This window comes from Myripristis murdjan, chromosome 1 (assembly GCF_902150065.1).
Source record: "Myripristis murdjan chromosome 1, fMyrMur1.1, whole genome shotgun sequence".
Taxonomy (NCBI): Eukaryota; Metazoa; Chordata; class Actinopteri; order Holocentriformes; family Holocentridae; genus Myripristis; species Myripristis murdjan.
The window spans coordinates 9,300,984-9,322,250 of NC_043980.1; the positions used below are offsets into that span (position 1 = coordinate 9,300,984).

General features: G+C 42.5%; 1 protein-coding gene across 1 annotated transcript in view; it reads left to right on the forward strand.

Annotated features, from left to right (window-relative positions):
* Window positions 1-17,299, forward strand: part of cacng2b (calcium channel, voltage-dependent, gamma subunit 2b) — an 88,597-nt gene extending 71,298 nt beyond the window's left edge. Inside the window, exons 3-4 of the mRNA XM_030056897.1 lie at window positions 13,138-13,278; window positions 16,730-17,299. Coding sequence (XP_029912757.1) covers window positions 13,138-13,278; window positions 16,730-17,262 — 674 coding nt within the window. The 3' untranslated portion in view covers window positions 17,263-17,299. The remainder of the gene's footprint in view (window positions 1-13,137; window positions 13,279-16,729) is intronic.
* Window positions 17,300-21,267: the final 3,968 nt, after the last annotated feature.

Below are 21,267 nucleotides of genomic sequence, written 5' to 3' on the forward strand. Positions count from 1 at the left end.
GACTCAAGCTCAGATTACATCACGTGACGGGCAGTCAAACGTCATCTCATCTCTCAAGACTGATATGACTGATAATATTTAACTCTTTGATGCATGAATTATGAAAGCCTGAGTCCAGATTTTTTTCTTATGTGTTTTTACTCTTCTTAGGGCATGAACACTTTTGTGAGTCTCCATACTTCTTTAAGGATGCAGGACTGGTCTTACCATGTCATGATACTAATATTAATATGTTTTCAGCAACAAGAACTGACTCTCTGCATAAACCTCAATGGAGGGGAGCAGCAGAGAACATTCTAACAGCTGATATGCAATTCCACCATAGAAACCATTGCATTTAGGAGAAAATGACTTTTAAACAGCTGTCCACTGTAGTGACCGTATGCGCCAAAGGGTTAAAAGTTGAATAAGATGCACACCGTCCCGTGTCATCAGTCCAGTAATCCCTGCTCTCACTGTCAGCAGCAGCGATGCCTATTGTGTTTCAGTGACGTCACCAGAGGGCGAAATATGCAAATTGGTCCATAGCACAATTATATCCGGCCCGTGAGATTATTTTTGATTTTCTGTTTAATCCCAGCCGGGTTCCATGGGTGGATATTACAAACCCTAACATGCACTGCAGATGCTGAACCGATAAGAACAGATGTTGTCAACCTGTCTACCTCCCTATATTTTGTCTTTGTCCTTTGAATTGTCTTTTGAAATAGTTCGGGAATGTGTTGACCCAATGACTGATGATGCGGTTTTACATGAAAACATTAGTTTCATTTCTAGTCGCGTGCCTGTGATGTGCATGTGTGAACAAAAACACATGTGACTGTAGATTTATCTGGTTATTTTTGATTCCGTATGATGAAACCAACCCAACAGGGAATGATGCATGCAAGAAGAAAATAAAGGACTTTTCAAAATCGAATCAGTTCGGTTTTAGATATCCTTGTAGTGTTTTATAGAAAGACATTTTTGCGGAGGAGTGAAAATTCATGACAAACTCATACTTGTGTATGAATCACAGGACATATGTTTGGTCAAAAGACTGACCACTTTGGCTCAGAAGAGTTCAATAAACATAAGCTCCGTTTGGTCCTCGATTTGCCTGTGTGATTGAGTTTGACACCCCTGATAAATACAGTTCTTTGGTGGGATTAAATCTTGAAATGTCTTAATTCAAAAACTGACTGGGTGAGCGGTAACGGCAAAGACACAAGGCAAAACAATCTACAATACAGCTTCAGAACACACAGAGAAACAGGTGCTCGATGTGAAAATGTGCAACAAAATAATAATAAAAATGCTCAAGGTGATTGGGTCCCGGGACTTCCAGCACTGTTGGAAATAGAGCAGAGACTCAGAGAAAAAAAAGTGAAAGTGGGGTGGCGTGCAGCAAAGGTCAGGAGTTAGGAAACGGAGATGCTTCGAGGACGCGGTGGCAGCCTCCAGCCTGCGGAGGCGCTGTGCCGCAGTCCACTTGGACGCATATCCTGCTGTGCGTCGAGTGTCCTGCCTTTATTTCACGCGCCGTCCCGCCGTCCTTGAGACGCGGGGGGAGTGTTCGCCGTACTCGCAGATTTGGGTGACGGTGTGACTGCGTGTCGCCGTCACCAAGACACCAAGTCCCGCACTCGCGTTTGTGCTTCAAAATAAAGGCCTTCAGATGATGACTAATAACAATATTTGCCCGCTTCCACACTTGAAGCTGCTCCCTTTCATGCAGAAACGGGATAAGATAGGGACTGTGTGTTTTTCGGGTAGGATTTAGGGGATATGGAGTGTACCGCGCATGGTTATCAGTGTGTGTGTGTGTGTGAGTGTGTGAGTGCAGGGTGTGTTATCAGAATAGGATAGCAGAGGGACTGTGTGTATTTGTGGTTGAGTTGAAAGGGTGCAAAGAGTACAGCACTTTAGTTAGTGTGTGTGTGTGTGTGTGTGTGTGTGTGTGTGTTATTAGAATAAATATAGGATAGCATAGGGACTGTGGGTTTTTGGGGTTGTGTGTGAAGTGTACAATGTATGGTTATCAGTGTGTGTGTGTGTGTGTGTGTTTTATCAGGCGTGGAGCCACTGAATGGGATTAGATATGGCCAACAGCTCGGCTCTGGCCCTAACTGGCTTGAACAGGGTGCACACACACACACACACACACACACACACACTTACATGAGCACTCCACTCTTCACAACCCTTCAATCCACCCTAACACATAGTCCCTATCCTGTCCTGTTCTGATTCTAACACACACACACACACACACACACACACACACACACACACACACACACACACACGCGCACAGCCCTGATTTGCTCTGTTTGAAGTGGAAGCAGTGTGCCGTCTTGCCGTGGCTATAATTAGACCGCTGGATTCTCGTACATAATGCTAATACTCCGGATCAGGATGCTAGGAGACATCACGATGACGTCACCGGCCGATGACGTCATCGTGATGTCACCGCAGCTATATTTGTTATGGCATGGAGGCATATCGTGATTTACGTGAGTAATACGGCGTGATAATGACTGGCAGGGCCGCATGAGCACCTCCATGTGCCTGTGCACGCTCACACACACACACACACACACATATACTCGCTCACCCACACACACACACACACACATACCGTTTTTATTGGCCCAACATACATACTGTTCTTTTGTCAAGTTGCTACTACCACATGTTTCATACCTGATCTGCGCTGCTGGGCTCTCCCATGTGGGCGATGTGTGTGTGTGTGTGTGTGTGAGTTAGATTGTGTGTGTGCATGTGTGTGTGTGTGAGAGAGAGAGGCTGTGTGGGCAGTGCATGGTGTGTATGGGAAACACCCCACTTTGGAGCAGGAGAGAGAGAGAGAGAGAGAGTGAGCGAGTGGGTGGGAGGCCGATCGATGAGTGTGTTCACTCTGTAGCACGTTGAGTTGGTGTATGCTCTGTGCGTGCGTGTGTGTGTGTGTGTGCGTGCGCGCGTGTGTGCGCGTGTGTGTGTGTGTGTGTGTGTGCGCCCAGGGAGCTCCCATGGTAGTGTCCACCCCCGCCTCTATAATTCAACCACAATTACAAGGCTCTCCTCTGCCGCAGCTAATGAAACCATAAGTCAGCCAGACACACACACACACACACACACACACACACACACACACCACTGCAGCAGAACCAACCGAGTAGTGGGAAAAATTGAGGAAGGGAGGGTGAAAGTGTAAAAGAATGAAGAAGAAAAGAGGTTTGAGAGTAGCAGGGAGGGAAGGGACACTTTCATTCTGCGTGTGTGTGTGTGTGTGTGTGTGTGTGTGTGTGTGTTTTGCCTCTGTCTGTGTATTTAGCCTGTTCAGTAATACTTGATACATCAGAGCCATATGTACAGTGTGGAAGGCTGCCCGGTACATATTGACTCACATGGCACGGGGAAGGCGGTTTGGCTGAGTTTGGTTCATTTGCGCTGAAACGGAAACAAAGTGACGAGCAAACGGAGAGAAAAGGTGTGCGGTCTGCGCCTCGGGCAGGTGAGACGGGACAAGCAGTGCCGACCCCCTGCATGCTCTGCCCGCCGTGATGACATATAGACCTTATTCATGATCGGTTTGCTGGCTTGTGAGCTGCGTTCGTCATGAATTTCCTCTAAAAGAAATGAAAATGAGTGTCTTTCTACGATGCTTGAAAAACAGACCTCAACTGGCTCCTCTTGGATAAAATCTTCAAATTCTTTCTAACTGGCTACTGTTTTTTCTATTTTCCATACACATTCATGCAAATAATCCCACTCCAGTCTAAATTAAATAATCCTTGCTGCTCAGTGTTTAACATAACAGAGAAGAGTTTGCAGCTTTTAACCTAGCTTTATCCAGTATTTATCCCATATTTGCGTTTATTTTTCCCATTTGGTGTCCAGCTATCTGTTTTATAATAACAGGACACCCAGTTGATACAAAGCTTTTTTTTTTTTTAAAGAGATTTTTTATTTTAAAGAGATTGAAGAGATGAAACAAAATACATAAAACATAAATTACTTTATAAGTCAACTCTGCATGTAAGATGGATACCTAATCACAACATAACGAAACAATGGGTTAACAGTGTTTTTTTTTTTTTTCCCTTGAAAATGTGACTTTTTCTTTTTATTTTGGCCACATGAAAACCGATTTTTTTGGTCTCTGAAAGTGTAACTTTGGAAAACAATCTTCAGAGTGAATTTTTTAAAAAAAAATATTATTATTGCTGTTTATCAGTGAGAGCAGTAGAGTTTAATAATGCTGACATCATTGCCACCACTTTGCTTCCTTGCACATGCTCATAGTGGAGACGTTGACCTCACACAGCTGATAGAGAGATGTTCTCTGTTTTTCTACAATTTGTAGTTATTTTTTACGCTCTAGCAGGAGCTGTACCTCACTGTCTGTCACAAATTATTGTCCTCTTTTTGTCATGTGACTTTTTTGACACACATAATCAAACACTGACACTTTTAAACGTAGACTAAGAACCCATCTCTTTGGTCTGGCCTTTATGTAGTGTCTTATAATATTATAATATTATAATTTTATAGTTTTATAGGTACTCAACTTCTTATTTACTATTTATTATTTTATCTGTATTTGTTTTATTGTTATTTTTGGGTTAGGGTTAGTTTCTATATATTTTATTCTACATTCTATTTTATTGTTTTTCATATTGTTTTTATATTTTACTCAATATCTTAATGTGGAGTTATTTTTTATTGTTGTGTCTTTATTGTTTTTAATTATTTCATATTGTTTTTATACTTTATTCAGTATCTTATTCTTGAGTTTTTTTGTTTTCTTGTATTGCTGTGTTTTTATTCTTTTAAATCTTTTCATTCACTCTCTTGTATGATAACTCTTATTTCTTGATCTTTTTTATTTTTTTAATTAACCATATTTTATGTGTGCATCGGTCTCCTTGTCCTTTCACTTCTTATTTTATGCTTAATTGTCAATCAAAATGTAAAGCACCTTGAATATCATGCATTTGTTTGAAAGGTGCTATATAAATAAAATTTGATTGATTGATTGATTGATAAACAGGGTGTTTTTAATTATATTTGTATTTGGAGCTGCATTTGTAACTCAGCCATGACAACAAACTGCTCCAGTGGCTCTCCAGCTTCTTTGCACGTCGCTCACAGAGCACAGACTTCAGTGTTTTTACGATCTCATGTGGACAGAGGCATTTTTCAAAACGACTTTAATTTTGAAACGATCCATGAACATTGCCTCAGTGTCACAGCAAACAGGTATATAGATTTGTTGTAAGACGGCATGTATTATCACCAAATTGTTTAGCTATACAGTATAACACCTGTGTGGTAATGGTTCATGTAGATGAATGCATGAATCTTGCAGCAGCACGGTCACCATTCTCATGTTGTCATCTAAATAGATTTCCATTTTAAAAAAGAGCATTACACTGTGAGCCTCAGACTGCAGGCAAGATTTGTTTCTCAAATCAGATCTTTAAGACGGACTGTCCACGCTGTTATGTGCAAGTGATCAGATCAGATTTGTGTGTCCAGACATCACCAACCTAGTTGTACAGGTTGCTATGGTAACAACGTAGGCATCAGTAACTACATGCACAGGTGATGCAGTTTTCCAACACACAAGCAGGAGAAACGTCCAGAAGCTGCTGGCAGACAATTTATTTCAGTGTCTGTCCACAGACTTTTGTCCTCTGAGTTGTCCTCCATGTTGCTCTGCTAGCAGCAGCAGGGACTCTGATCAGCTGCTGACCCTCCTGACTTGACATCGTCGTTGTGTGTCGTGTTGTGAGTGACGTAACAGCAGTGGCGGATTTAAGAAATTTGGGGCCCAAGGCAAAGGCAGGCATGGGGCCCTCTGAAATGAGAAGCCAACACACAAAACAGGGGCCCCGAGACACACATAATACGATAAGCATTCTGCTGGCATTTTAGCGAAAGGATTTTAATCAAAAACATAATTAATGTGCGCAAATAAGTAATAACTGTACTAACCATAAGTGTATGAGGAGTTTTATGGGGCCCTCAGGAACTTGGGGCCCTAGGCAACCGGCTAGTTTTGCCTAATGGTAAGTCCGCTCCTGCGTAACAGACACTTTCAAATCCTGCTTGAGACTGAGACACATCTGCAGAAATCCCACTGGAATCACATTTCAAACCACCTCCAAATGTGGTTTGGATCTGATTTGCTGTGCAGACTTTCTAAAATCAGTCTGGATACAATCCGGATATGACAGAGACAGAATTGGCCTGGCAGTCTCATGTCCTGTGCAGCAGCCAGGGCCACTGAAATGGGCTAAACAGTCTTTTATAAAATGGTAAACTCCCTTTCCAGTTGTGTGGGATGAGTCTGTTGTTTCTGGTTTATGTATTCGTGTTATTTTTGCTGGTCCTGTATATATCTTGCACAGGTGTAATGTGGCTGTTTACGTTGTATAAGGGTCATTTTCACACTATTCTGCATTTACTGTAATGACTCCCCTCTTTGATGAACCGTTTCTTACTCTGTAAACCACAACACTAAATAACTTTAGTATGTAGTGACAAAAGGCAAAGTCACCTTACATCTGGCCTTTCTAGCAGCTTGACAAAGTTCACGCATTATTAATTAACATGTCAGTTTTCAAAATTTGTGTCTTGTATTTAAAAAAAAAAGTCTGTTTCCCCTGGTGGAGTGTCTTTGTTTCGTCCTCTGTTGGTGTTGTTGTTTTGCTGCTGCATGAGGAAATGATCACGTGGGAAATGTGCATAATGAAGGGAATACTAATGTGTGGCCTGACGACTTCCCTGTAGAATCGGTGGACGCTTCAGATCGTAAGATCACATGCAAACCTGATGTACATTTATTACCAGGTAGCTGGGCAGGTTAGTTTACGGATGCTGCTGCCATTCTTTACAATGCAGGACATGTTTCTAAATGTCTTATTGGAAAAAACCGTGATAGGAAAATGATCTAAAAAGGTGCAACGATGCAACAAGGGAAAATGCATTTTTTGGGGGCCACAGTATTGACCATTTCAGAATCGCTTGAAACACATCCGCATCATCAGTGTCTGTAACTGACTCTTAATTTTTTCTTAATACAGGGGGCGGATTTAGCACTACATCCCCTGTGTTTTTGCAATGCCTTGCACTTGTGGGCGTGTCCAAATTAGCAACTTATCTACTAAGAGCCAGCATGGAAATGAACACAGCTGCAACTTTGCTAATTAACATATGGCCGGCAGAACAGAAGCACCTGTTTGGCGCTGCGTCTTTCTGTCAGGAGACAATATGGCATGGCCAGGAACCTAACAGCACAGACATAAGAGAGGTTCACTGCAGCAGAACTCAAGGTTTTAGCTGAAAAAGAAAAAAAAAAAAAACTAACACATTTTACAGAATTAAAATCTTATTGTTTTCTTGTGTAAAAAGCTTTCAGTTTTTCATTCGCTATAATGCAACACTGCCTTTTATGTCTTTTTGTATTTTATATGTATCTTATTTATACTGCTTATGTGTGTAATCTATGTCTTGCTTTGATTTTAAGCACATTGAGTTTACGTCTGTCGTATGAAATGTGCTATGTAAATAAATTTGACTTGACTTTGACTAAAAAAAAATTAGAGAGAAACCAAATGGTCCATCAGAAGAGAGACGGCAGGACTTGATTGACTTGATTGCAGACAGGTTAGTGCCAATCAGAATCAGAATCAGGATCAGAAATACTTTATTGATCCCTGAAAGGAAATTGGGCGAAGATGTTTGTATGTGCTAAAGGCCCATTGCACCCAATTGCCATTTAATTTATCGGAAATGATCACAGTACAAGAAAGTGTATGACTGATAATTTTCACATTATGCTTTAATGTTGAAGTCCAACATCATAACAATTTAATAATTAACAGAAGCCAAAATATCTTTCCACATAAAGGTCCATAGAGCAAAACCTCTTCAGATGGGGAGTCGAGGCTTAATGAAAGTCAATTTCGGGGTCGAGAATATGAAAAAGCTCGAAAAACCTCTGGGCTCATTAACCATTCAAATAAGTTCAGATGCCACCACTTTGTGCAGAGTCAGCAGCACAACAGGCAGCCAATCAGGAGCCTGTTTGACTTTTTTTTTTTTTTTTTTTTTTTTTTTTTTTTTTTTTGCTTTGATTTGTTTGTGTCACAGTCACAAAAATGTGAACCCGTCCCTGCTCTCACGCTGGAAGTGGCTCTGGATCAGAGTGTCGGCTAAAAGCCTAAAACAAACTGTAGATGTCTCCTCACACCGCTGCTGCTAAAACTAATTCTCTCTCTCTCTTTCTCTCCCTCTCTCTCTCCCTCTCTCTCTCTCTCTCTGCTCGATGTGCTCAGTGGCAGGGTGTGCCTCGAGGCCAGCGCATTGGTTGAAAATTCTTCCTTTTTAACTCCCTGACTTGTGCTTAAAGCGCTAGTGCAGAGAGAATTGGAGAGAAGGAGAGAAAGAGAGAGAGAGAGAGAGAGAGAGAGAGAGAGAGGGAGCAAGGGAGAGAGAAAGAGAGAGAGAGAGAGAGAGAAATGGAGAGAGGGAGAGACAGAGATTGCTCGGGGCAAAGCAGCTTCACAGAGAAGTGAGGGCCTGCAGTCTTCTCGCTTCTACTCTTGTCTCATCTACAGTTTTTCTTTTCTTTTTTCTTGTCTTTTCTTCTCTCTTTTCTTCTCTTTTCTTTTCTTCCCCTTCTTTGTCTAGCCAGACATCTCCCAGGCCACCTCAACTTCTCCAACATCTCGCATACATACAAGATGTGCTCTCCAGCGCATGCCTGTGTGTGTGTGTGTGTGTGTGTGTGTCGTAGATGGAGCATCTCAGAGCCAGTGTGTGCTTTACCTCTGGTGAGAGATAGATGATGATGATGTTATAGATGTGTGTGTGTGTGTGTGTGTGTGTGTGTTTGCTTGTGCGTGACAGGAGGCATTTCCACTTACTCTGGAGAAATTGTGTGCGTGTGTGTGTGTGTGTGTGTGTGTCCGTAGTATTAAGGGCTTTACACCTTTTAAGATAATTTGCCCTGACAGCACATGTCAGTGAAGGAGGGGAGATGGGGTTAACACACACAGGACAGGGAGGAGGAGGAGGAGGAGGAGGAGGGGGAGGAGGAGGAGGAGGAGGAGGAGGGGAGGGCTTGGCGCAGGGCCAACTCTGAGGTCACCTTAATATTTGATCTGCTTCACTGGCTGAAACCTTCACAAAGCTCACTGGAGATAGAGAGATGAGGGCGAGAGAAAGAAAGAATAAGAAAGAAAGAAAGAAAGAAAGAAAGAAAGAAAGAAAGAAAGAAATTGTATCAGGACAAGGAACGACAACTTATCTCACAGCACGACATATACTAACGTGCCACACCCCATGGAGAGAGTGAATGACCAACACACACACACACACACACACACACACACACACAGACGTCTAAGTGTTGATAGAGCTCATAATCAATCACAATCAAATGCAACAAACATATCTGAGCGTTTAAAGTCCATTAAATTCACTCAGACAGCTGCACACTGTACATATTTTTAAGTAATCACACAGATTGTACCGGTAACACGCGCTCAGGTATGACCGCCTAAAGTAAGCTTGTATAACTTAATTTTTTATTTTTTTTAAACAGTAGGAAATGTAAATAATTGCATTATTGTGCAAACGGAATAGCTTTGCCTCCTTGTCACTGTTTGAATTTCCATCAACAGCAATGTTACTGAATGACTGTATGAAATATGCCATAGGGATATTACAGGTGGCAGTGTGTATGTGTGCTTCTCTCACTCTTTCCACGACCACACGTTGCTATCTATCATTTTGCTCATGAAGATGCAGATCATGGCAGAAAGAGGCTACAAGAACAAAAAAAAAAAATAAATAAATAAATAAATGAATCACCGCTCTACTCAAAGACTCGCGAGGTGATTGAGGACGTCGGTGATAAACGATCTGACTTTCAGGGGAGAGATCCTGCATGAGATTTATCACCACGGTCACCGTCAACCACTGCTGAAGGGCTCTTGAGCTCTCGTCGACTCCACGCTGGAAGTATTTGAACCTGTAACCACGAGGTAATGCTGCTGTTATTAGTAAAAATGCATTCTGAGTCATCAGAGTTTCCTGATTTAATTATTAGAGAATGCAATGAAGGAACCAGTGTTATGCAGTAAGATGAAGTAAGGCAAAAAAAAAAAAAAAAAAAAAAAAAACGGTAACACTTTACAATAAGAGTACAACAATTAATGTTAGTTAATGCCATAATAAACATTAAGTAACAGGTAATAAACACTAAGTAACAGTTAACTAACCATTAACTAATGTGTCTGAGAATCATGTACTAATGCTGTTCATGCTAAGGTATTAATTTATATGTTATTTAAGGGTTATTGTAGATATTATTATTAGTAAATGCCATAATAATCATTAACTAACAGTTAATTAACCATTACGGCATTAACTAATTTATTTTATTTTTTCTATTTATTTTATTTTTTTCTTTTTTCTTTTGTTTTTTATTAGGTTTTGCTTGTGAATTTCCCAGTCTGGGATCAATAAAGTATACCTATCTATCTATCTATCTATCTATCTATCTAAATCTTTTGATTATACTGTATTTCTTATTTGACCCCAGGAAGAATAGTCACTACTGAGGCAGTGACTAATGGGGATCAACAATAAACAATAAACAATAAACAATAATGTTAATTGTTGTACTCTTATTGTAAAGTGTTACCAAAAAAAAAAAAAAAAAAAAGCTGTCCAAAATTCAGGGATGTGACATTGAGTGCTCCAGAAAGCAGACTGAGCTCTGTAACCGCAGCGGAGCCACGACAACCCCAAGGCCAATCAGCCAATCAGCCGCGCAGAGGGCAAACAGACCGATAGACAGAGCGATAGGAGAGGAAAGAGGACGGAGACAGACGGAGAGTCAAAGAGATGGAGCGATAGAGCGATGGAGAGACGCCTGATACAGAGAGACGGACTAATAGAGGAGAGATTCCTGATGCAGATAGAGAAGGAGGAGGAGGAGGAGAAGAAGAGAGAGGGGGGAAACAGTGCGAGCGGAAAGGACAAGAAACAGGGAGACGCCTAAAGTGATCATTCAAAGCAAATTAAAATGACCAATTAAAATGCAAATGCCTTTTCATACGTCAGGCTCCAGAAGATTGAAAAGAGTTGCTTGTCAGGTAGTTTGTAACCTCGGCCGGTGCTCTTTGGGTAAGGGATATTTCTCAGTGAGGAATAAAGTAAAAAAAAAAAAAGTATCTTGGGCTGTCATATTAAAATAACACATTTCAACAACAACGTTTCATCAGCGTACATATTTGTTCTCGTCTCTTATTAAATACAGGAACGCATCCAGTTCACAAAGCTGCTTGTGTGACCTTAAAGTGTCTGTCTAAAGGCCCATTTCCACCAAAATGTTCCTGGTAGTATTTGGGGGGCAGGAGCTGCTACAGGAGCGTCCTCTCGCTCGGCCCTCTCACCTGCCGTGTCTCCACTGAGAGGGCCGAGGAGGAGGAAGGTTCCTGTAAAGTTACCGGGCGGTTGCACGACCATGACCGGGGCATCAAAATGTGTGTTGTTAAAAACGCCTGTTGTTAACGTTAGCTAACGTCCGCTAAAGCTAACGTTAGCGCCCCTACAGGGTATCCGCGGGGTCTTGAAAAGTATTAAAAGGTGATAAATCAGTTTTGGGAAAATGAAGACCCTTAAAAAGTATTAAAAAGTCTTATCACGACTTTATAAAGTCTTAAATTTTGAAAGTATTTTTTCTGAATTAGCTGTCCAAGAGTTTGAGTCCCAAAAACATCGTAAACGTGTGTGAATTTATTCATTTTTTTTAAAAAAAAAAACAAAAACAAAGATGAACAGGTACATAAAAAACTAGGCTATTGTGGGTGCGTTCGTAAATTTTCTCTGAGAGCGCCAGAGCGAGCGGGCGGGTGGAAATTCAGAAGTTAAAAATATCACTGATGTAAATGGTTACAGCTTGAAGTGGCAGTGAGGTATTAAAAAAATATTGAAAAGGTCTTGAAAAAGTCTTAAAAAGGTATTAAAATTAACTTCAAGATTCCTGCATATACCCTGCCCTAAAAATGCCGGCTAAAAAGGGTGTCGTTAACGTTAGCTAGCACGTTAGCGTTAGCTTGGTAGTGTTGGCCGTGTTGCTAGGGACGCCTGCTTTCTGTTGACGTCACATCGCGCCGTGAGTAAACCCAGGAGTTTTTTCGGGGCCGCTCAGAGTCCCTACCCCGAGGCAGGGCCGTTTTTTAGCCCCTGTAAAGGTTCCTGAACTCTCTCCTTCGGGGTGGTTCAGACGGTGGAGACGCGCGACAGCGGCCCCGTAAAATTACCCCGAAGCTCCTGCGGTGGAAACGGGCCTTATTCTTCTGGCGCATACGTTCTTCCATAGCATCATCAGCAAGAATTATTATCCGCAAAATGATTCAGTGAGATGTCAAATGTGGGCCAAACTTTCAAAATGACCCAATCTTTGCAGTTTTCGCTCCTGCCTTTTTTTTTTTTTTTTTTTTTTTGAAGCCAGGTTCAGGCCCTTCCAACTCGAGCTGGAGACTATTTTCAAGACGAGCCTCTCTTCGTGTATCTCTACTTGCCCAAGAGTGAACAACACGGAGAGAAATGCATGAAACAGAGGCAAAGTGACCCATTTTTTAACCCGAAGAGGCGCCGCTCGCTCCACTCGCCGACATTTTTTTTTTTTTTTTTTAATTTAACCTTTATTTAACCAGGCAGGTCAATTAAGAACACATTCTTATTTACAATGTCGGCCTGGCAAGAGGACAAAAGGACCTCTTGAAGGGAAGGGGTGAAAGGTGGATAAAGAAAAGGTAAAGAAAAATAAAAAAATTACATATACAAGGACTTTGTACAGTCGTGGACATCGTCACTGAAACTACCGGCTGCTGTTTCTTTATTTGTCCTTCCTTCCATTCGGTCACTCACATCCTAATTCATTCATTCATTCATCGTTCATTCATTGAAGTGTCACGCTGATTGTTGCAGAAAATCATGGCCGTAAAGATTTTCTGAGTGTAAATTCATCACAAGGTGCATCAATAATGTCTTTCTCGGCATCCGTGCAGCTTCAAATAATGTTAATTCTGTGCTTCCTGTGTGTGTGTGTGTGTGTGTGTGTGTGTGCAGGTGCTGTACGAGCCTCCAGTATCTTCCCCATCCTGAGTGTGATCCTGCTCTTCATGGGGGGGCTCTGCATCGCCGCCAGCGAGTTCTACAAGTCACGGCACAACATCATCCTCAGCGCCGGCATCCTCTTTGTCTCCGCAGGTACAGTGAAGGGAGTGGGGGGGGGGGGTGGAAAAGGAGGGAGGGAGGGAAGGGGGGCAGAAAAAGAGGAGAAAGGAGAGAGAGGAACGCAGAAGAATGCAGGAAAAACAGGGAGGAAGACGGTGGAAGAGGGGAGAACGAGAGAGAAGAGTATAGGGCGGGATGAGGTGATTAAAGGGGGAGAGAGGGAAGGACAGAAGGAGAGACAGATCGTGGAAGAGAAGAAGGACGGACGGAATAAAGGGAGCTGAGAGGAAAAGGAAGGAAAGGAGGAAGAAAGGATGCAGGGACAGAGGAGCCGTCGGGGGGGGGGAAACATTAAATAAAGGTGGGAGTTGAGTGAGTGCAGGCAGGAAAAACAGGTAGGCAGGTGAGAGCACACACATGCACTGCTCTCTCACTCTCACACACACACACACACACACACACACACACACAAACAAAAAGACATCATCATTCATTAATGGCAGTGCATTATCGAAACAAGGCTGCAGCTGTTGCCATGTTTGAAATCAACAAATATATATATATATATGTGTGTGTGTGTGTGTTTGTGTGTGTGTGTGTGTGTGTGCATCAGCTGAAAGTGTTCTATTTTGGAGGAGAGTGAGGCAGGCCACTCTCCTCGATGGTGCGCAGCGTCCAGCAGGTGATGCTCGGCACAGTGTTTGACGTGTGTGTAGCATACAGCAACCGCCCGAGGACAAAGCTAGGGAGACAAAGATAGCACAGGTTGCCATTTGTCAGTGTATTTTCACGTTTCCGTGTGTGTGTGTGTGTGTGTGTGTGTGTAAGAGTGTGTGAGTGTGTGTTTGCATTCTCTGGTTCTAGGCCATGGCCTACTGTGCCGCGCCAGATAACTAGTTTCCCCTCCAAGTCAGAAGTGAGAGATGCAATTCTCTCTCTCTCTCTCTCTCTCTCTCTCTCTCTGTGTCTCTGTCTGTCTCTCTCGCCCTGTTGCTAGGCTAGGAAGAGGCCACTGGGATTACACTCTAAAAATAAGGTGTCCCTGATACTCTTCTGCTCTGATCCATCTCAATCAGCTCTTCACACTCCTCACACCTCTGTCTGTTTCTCTGTCTCTTAACACGTCGCTGTTTATCTGCATATCTGTCTCGCTGCCTGCGTTAGCGTCTGTCTCCCCGCGCGTCTACATGTCTGACGACCTGTGTCTCTCTCTATTTCTGGCAGCACATGGAGACACAATGCATGGGGTGGGGGTGAAAAAAAGAGAAAGAGAGAGAGAGAGAGAGAGACAGGTGAGACAGATGAGAGCGATCGACAGGCGAATGTGAATTTGAACACCCTTGGAGGAGGGTTGGGGAGGGCGAGCAACAAAGGCACAGACTGATCCAGAGACAGAGAGAGATTCTGGCACAAAGAATATAAGAAATATGTGGAAAAAAATACAAGAGTGAATCTGTCCCAGTTTGAGAGAGAGAGGGAGAGAGAGAGAGCAACTACTGGCTGCCAATAAGTGGCACAGTTAAAATCCCTGATTTTGGAAGCATGAACACAGACAGTAGAGTAGGTGTGTGAGATGTGTAAGATTCAGGCGGCCTGTTGTCGTTACAAAGCCGGGGGTGAAGCTGTGCTGCACTTTGTATATCCATACATCCTGATATGACGTGCACACATTTTATTTTTGCCATCAACCCACCGCCAACTAATAATAAAACTATAACAGTAATAGAAGCACAATGTGAAGATTCACGCTGTTGTATCGCCGTATCATGTTGTATTGTGAGCTCTGAATCAGATGATACTGATCTGATGATATACAGATCTAATAAGTTAAGAAAATAATAACTAGAAAAGTGCAGTTTCTGGGTAACACTGCGTGGGCAAGCTGGAAGACGCTGAAAATTTGAGGTCAAAGCTTGAAAACATTTTAAACCTTTAAATTACTGCTTCTGCTCAACCATTTTAAGTTTGAAAGATGTCTGTAACCTAAACGATGAAAGCAGAATAAGACTGTGAAAATGGGTGGGTTTGAAGTCACGTCCCATTAAGTTCCATTATAAAAAATAATAGTGAAAATAATTATCAATTAAAAAAAAAGTTGTAAAAGAAGGTTGAGAAGGTTGAAAAGTTGAAAAATTCTAAGCCACAAGCTGAACAGTTTAAAATTGGAATGAAGTTTCTAGCTCAAAGTATGACAGAGGAACAAATCGTTGAATTTTGCTGAATTTTGGAGCAGCTGTCCTGTTCTTTCCTATGGGGAAAAAATGTAAATAAAGCTTAATAATTCAAAAAGTTTTAAAGTTTTGCAAAAAGTTGAATACAGGCAAACATCACACAGAGAAGCTGAATTTTTTTAAGGTTTGAATGAAATTTTTAGCATTAAGTATGTGGAAGTAGTTACGTGCCAAAAACTTATGGAATAATAAAGAAAGAAAGAAATGCATCCACCAAGTTTGGTCCATTAACTCCGTCTCCTGTTTGCGAGAATGAAAGGAGTGTGTGTGATGATGCAGTGGCCGTTCTAAGGCAGAAAACAGTTCCACCTTTTTGGAAAAAAACTGAAGAAGCTTGAAACCACGGCCTCAGGACCAAACCTGGTGGATGTTTGCTTGGCATTTTGCTCTTAATACAACACAGCCGACTATATATCGATTGATAAATTGCCCCTGGCATATGTTGTCTCAAAATCATCAAAAGATTTAGCCACATGGTCTATCGTCATACCTCAATGTAGAGCAGCAGTCCATACAAAATAAATAAAAGTTGCCCAGTGGTAAAGAGTCGACCCCAAAGAGTTGATTTCAAGTGTTCATCTGCCTTAACAAAAACGGTGGGACTTCTCCTTTACGTCAAGAGCTCCGTGAAGTGCTGGTAGCTGCTCCGCCCGTTTACGTTCATCACGTTCCTTTGAGATAAAGCGGTGCAAAATTGTTATTGCTCCATCAACATCTTTCATTTCTTAATTTGCTTGAAACAGCCACAGGCTGTTCTCTGGCATCGTCTTAATCAGACATCGAAAGTCATTTCCGTGTGTTGGAAAAGATGATGGGAGTTTTGTGCCTCTAAGATGTGAAGATTCATAGTTAAATTTCGACTGATCCATTTTTAAATTTACAATCATACATCTTTTGCTCTCTCTTATTAATTCAACAAAGCTTGACAAAGAACATGATTTTTTTTTTTTTTTTTTTTTTGAGAAAATGATGTTTTGTGATGTCCAGGTGAGGAGGAGTGTTTCATCCCGACTGACTTGGATCGGGTACTTTGAAAACCTCGACAGTCCGATGTAGATTTCGATCCAAACCACACATTTGAGATCATCCAAACCTACGCACGCCACACTTTACTTCTCGTTTTTGTTCGTCTGCCATGACGTTAACTGATGACTTTGACATTTTAGGTTGGCTGGATGTGGGTTTACTTGAATAATACTGGATGGCTGTGTTCTAGTCTTGATCTGATCACCCTCCCTCTCTCCCTGTCGCAGGCCTGAGCAACATCATAGGGATCATCGTGTACATATCAGCCAACGCTGGGGACCCGTCCAAGAGCGACTCCAAGAAGAACAGCTACTCCTACGGCTGGTCCTTCTACTTCGGCGCCCTCTCCTTCATTATGGCCGAGATGGTGGGCGTGCTGGCCGTGCACATGTTCATCGACCGCCATCGGGAGCTGCGCGTGGGGGCGCGAGCCGCCGACTACCTCCAGGGCGCGGCCATCACGCGCATCCCCAGCTACCGCTACCGCTACCGCCGCCGCTCGCGCTCCTCGTCCCGCTCGACGGACCCCTCGCACTCCCGCGAGGCGTCGCCGGTGGGCCTCAAGGCCTTCGGGGCGCTGCCCTCCACGGAGCTGTCGATGTACACGCTGCCTAAAGGCCAGACGGGCACCCCGACGGCGACCTATAACTCCACGGAGAGGGACCACAACTTCCTGCAGGTCCACAACTGCATCCAGAAGGACCTGAAAGACTCGGGCGGCCACAGCAACGCCGCGAACCGACGCACCACACCCGTATGAAAACGAGACAGAGACAGACAGAGGGACCTCAGACCTGAAAAAAAGCGAGAGGGAAATGGGTGGGTGGGGGAGGGGGGGGGCGGTGGGGGACAGCAAAAGATGGTTCAGGGATAAAGGAGACGGAGAGAGAAAGGGGCCTAAGAGGATGGATGGACAGAGGGGTAAAAGCGATAGAAGGGAAGTTCTGAGCACCCCGCGGCGCCTCTGATGATCAATGAGTTTCCACATTGAAAAACAAAAAACAAAAAAGAGACACAGAAAAAAAAAACGCTTAAAAAAAAAGAAACATGCATGATTTTCCCATCTACCGTTGTTTAACGAGTTTTGAACATGTTTGTAAAGATTCGAGGGGGAGGATGGGGAAAGAGGAGTCGGGAGAGGGGGGGTGGCTGGTGGTCGTCTGTCCCGGGGCGGTGGAATCTGCGGAGTGGTGGGTTTAGGCCAGACTGCCCGTTTAAAAAAAGGTGAACTTTATATTTTTAACTCTCTTCCTCAGTCTGATGAAAAGGGGGGTCATGGTTTGCCCCTTTGCCCCGCCTATGATCCCGCCCTCACACTACCATCCCACGAGCCCCCCTCCCCCCACAGCTGAACCTCCCTCACACCCCACTCCTTTCTTTAGTTGCTGTATCTTCTTGATTTCATTCTTTATTCGCATTAATACTGTGAACCATTGCGGTGTGGGATTTTAGCAGGGAGCAATTCAGGCCGCAAAAAAAAACAAAAAACAAAAAACAAAAAAACACACATAAGTTAATATATGTATTGATTATATATGAATATATGAATATATATGTTAATAAATCATGACTAGACATCCCTGATGCAAAAATAGCAACAAGAGAAAAAAAAAAGAAAAAAAGAAAACAAAGTGACATACAAGTGAAACTAAATCAAGTCGTCATGGAAACTAAATCAAGAAGAAGGATTCATCGTGACTGGCTCATTCGACAAGAGGAGGCTTAAGCCTACATCACAAACTTACATTCGGTTAGTAATAGACATATTATCACATTCTTTTACAAAAAAAAAAAAACAAACGAAAACAAAAACCCTTTGCCCTTCTGCCGAGGCCCTGGCAGCCATCTTTGTTCAGGGTCAGCCGGAGGTGAAAGGTCGACCTCACTTCTCGCTCCGCACGGGCGCCGGAGTGCCAAGAGAACTCTGGGTGACTGAGGAGCTCTCGATGAACTTGAAGAAGAAGACTGTGGACACGAGAATGACACGTCACTACTGCCAAAGACACAAAGTAGTGCGGGAGAGGAAACACGGCTACCAGCTAGGTCAAGCTAAGTGACTCCAAAAAATTAAGAAATTTACATGCATGCTAATCAAAACCATCCAATCTGCTTTTGAGGAACCTATGTTTTGAACAATGATACCATGTAAGGCGGTGGGAGTGACAAAGCAGAGATTATTGTTACTGTACTGTGTCTATTTCCGTTTTGTTGATTTAATTTTTCATTTATTTATTTATTTATTTATTTTTGGAGTGGGCAATTTGGGGTGGGGCTCCATTACGCTTGAAACTAAAAAGAACAAGCTTTTCTTAAAAGAGAAGAGAACCTCATCTCTTTTTTTTTTTTTTTTTTTACACTTAAGTACGCATTTTCTTTTGTTCTTTTTTCTTTTTGTTCCTTTGAACTCTCACACAGCCTTAGTCTCTTTTCTTGTCTCATTTTTTCTCGTTCTTTGGGTTTTGCGTTGTGTTGTTGTAAATGAGAATTTAAAAAAAAACACAAACAAACAAACAAACAAAAAAAAAATAAATAAATGAAGCGTAATGTCTTTCAAGGTGCCAAAACTGAATGATTCTGAACTTGGATGCATCAAGTCCTGATGACGAATAAAAATTGGAACCCCCCGTAGGGAACAGAATGAGTCTCTGTTGTATCCTGTGTGATCTAAAGACACAATGTTACAGAACACCAATTAGCCCAGAGGAGGAACACTGCTTTGGCCTACATTTTGGATTGAAGGCATCGTTGCGACAAAAGAGGGGGGGGGGGGGGGGAGGCAAAGAGAGAGCGAAAGAGAGAAAAAGCACAAACGAGAGCATGAGAAAGGGATGAAATTAAAGCGGTTAGGAAGACAGACACAGCGGCGGCAGAGTGTAAAAAAAAAAAAAAAAAAAAAAGACATTTGCATTTCACACATTTAGCTGATGCTCTTGATTGCAGCTTCAGTTCTAATGCAGCTTCCACTGAAAATCATGATTTAGGTCTCTGCTGTTTGCAGCACTGAGGATGATGATGATGAGGATGGTGATGTAGCAACACGTAAAAGTTTACTTTGAAAGCACTTTCTGCATGTTTTTTTTTTTTTTTTTGTTAACTCCCGCGCCTCCTTAGTTACTGTTGCAAAATCTGACTAACTCTGAAGATGGACGCTACCGCAGATGCCAGTGTTGGCAAATCAACACCTCTCTACCTTCTCATGTCCTCGTCAAGTGTGAAAGTGCTTCAACAAAAGCCGAACTCCAGTATTGTCCCGTATTGTTATTGACAGACTCCGGGTTTGAAATGCATGTTTATAATCTGGCATTTAACAAGCGGCTGTGTGGGGAAAGCGGTGAGGGCTGTCATCAGGGGGCAGGGCGGGGGCGGGGCTTCTGCGGCCTGTGTGATGGTCATGTCACTCAAACGGGGACACGCTGACACGGACAGGTTAAAGGCGCGCCCCGCCGCGGCCGCCCGCTCAAAACAACTAATGCACATCAAAATATGGAGGGAAAGGATGAAAGCTGTACCCATACGAGAAAGAAAAGGAAATGCAGCTATAACACAGACTGGGAAACTGTATATCCATGGGGGAAACCAGTGAAAGGCGAGTCCCATGAAGTATTTTTGTGATGTTTGCCTGTGACGGTCTATTCTGTTTGATTGCACACAGTCAGGTGGATTAACGTGAGAGGCACTGAAATAGCGCGAACACCTCATGCTTACTATAGTTTGTTATCTTACATAAGAGAACACTGCAAAAACTCAAAATCTTACCAAGATTATTTGTCTTATTTCAAGTCAAAAATGTCTTATTACTAGTCAAAATATCTCATTACACTTAAAATAAGACATGATCACCTCAGAAGTAACTTGTTTTTAGACAATTGTCTCTTGTTTCAAGTGAAAATTTGCTTGAAACAAGTGAAAATTTGCTTGTTTCATTGGCAAAATTTGTTTCTTGTTTCTAGCTAATTTTCACTTATTTCAAGTGAATTTTCACTTTTTCCACTGGCAAATTTTGCCAATGAAACAAGCAAATTTTCACCTGTTTCAAGTGAATTTTCACTTGAAACGAGTGAAAATTGTCTAAAAACAATTTACTTCTGAGGTGATCATGTCTTATTTTAAGTGTAATGAGATATTTTGACTAGAAATGAGACATTTTTGACTTGAAATAAGACAAATAATCATGGTAAGATTTCGCGTTTTTGCCGTAAACTTGGGAAAGTTGCATTTAAATAAGACATGTTTAAGTTTTTATTTGCAGTCTGTCTGTTACTGTAGGTGCTACTGAATCAACCTGACGGCAAAGCATAGTAATGTTATAAGCTAGGGGGCAGAATAGAAATGTTTTTTTGTTTTTTTTTATAAGACTACCACGATGCATCGGTGTCCCACGTTGTCCCACACAAACGTAGTCTTTGTCCCACATCTGGTGAACTGGGATCTGGTCACCCTGCCAGGCGGATACAGAGCACGGATTGGTGGTTAATCGTGTAAAGCCGGTCTAATGAGCGAGCAGCAGCACATTTAATGACTCGTCCAGTGACGTGAGCTGTAAAAAGCGTTTGACCAGCCATTGATGGTGGGCAGGCGGTGATGGTAAACTGGTGTTTTTGAATTTGACTTATTCGGTCGCCTCTTCTTCACATTTCCCTCCAGCGAGAGCACGCAGCTGCAGCATTGATATACAAATTAGGATTGGACGGCATCTGGCAACTTCTGCGGCCGCTTTTTAAGCAGCCGATAGCTACTTCCTTTCCTCCGGGGAGAGACTTTGGCT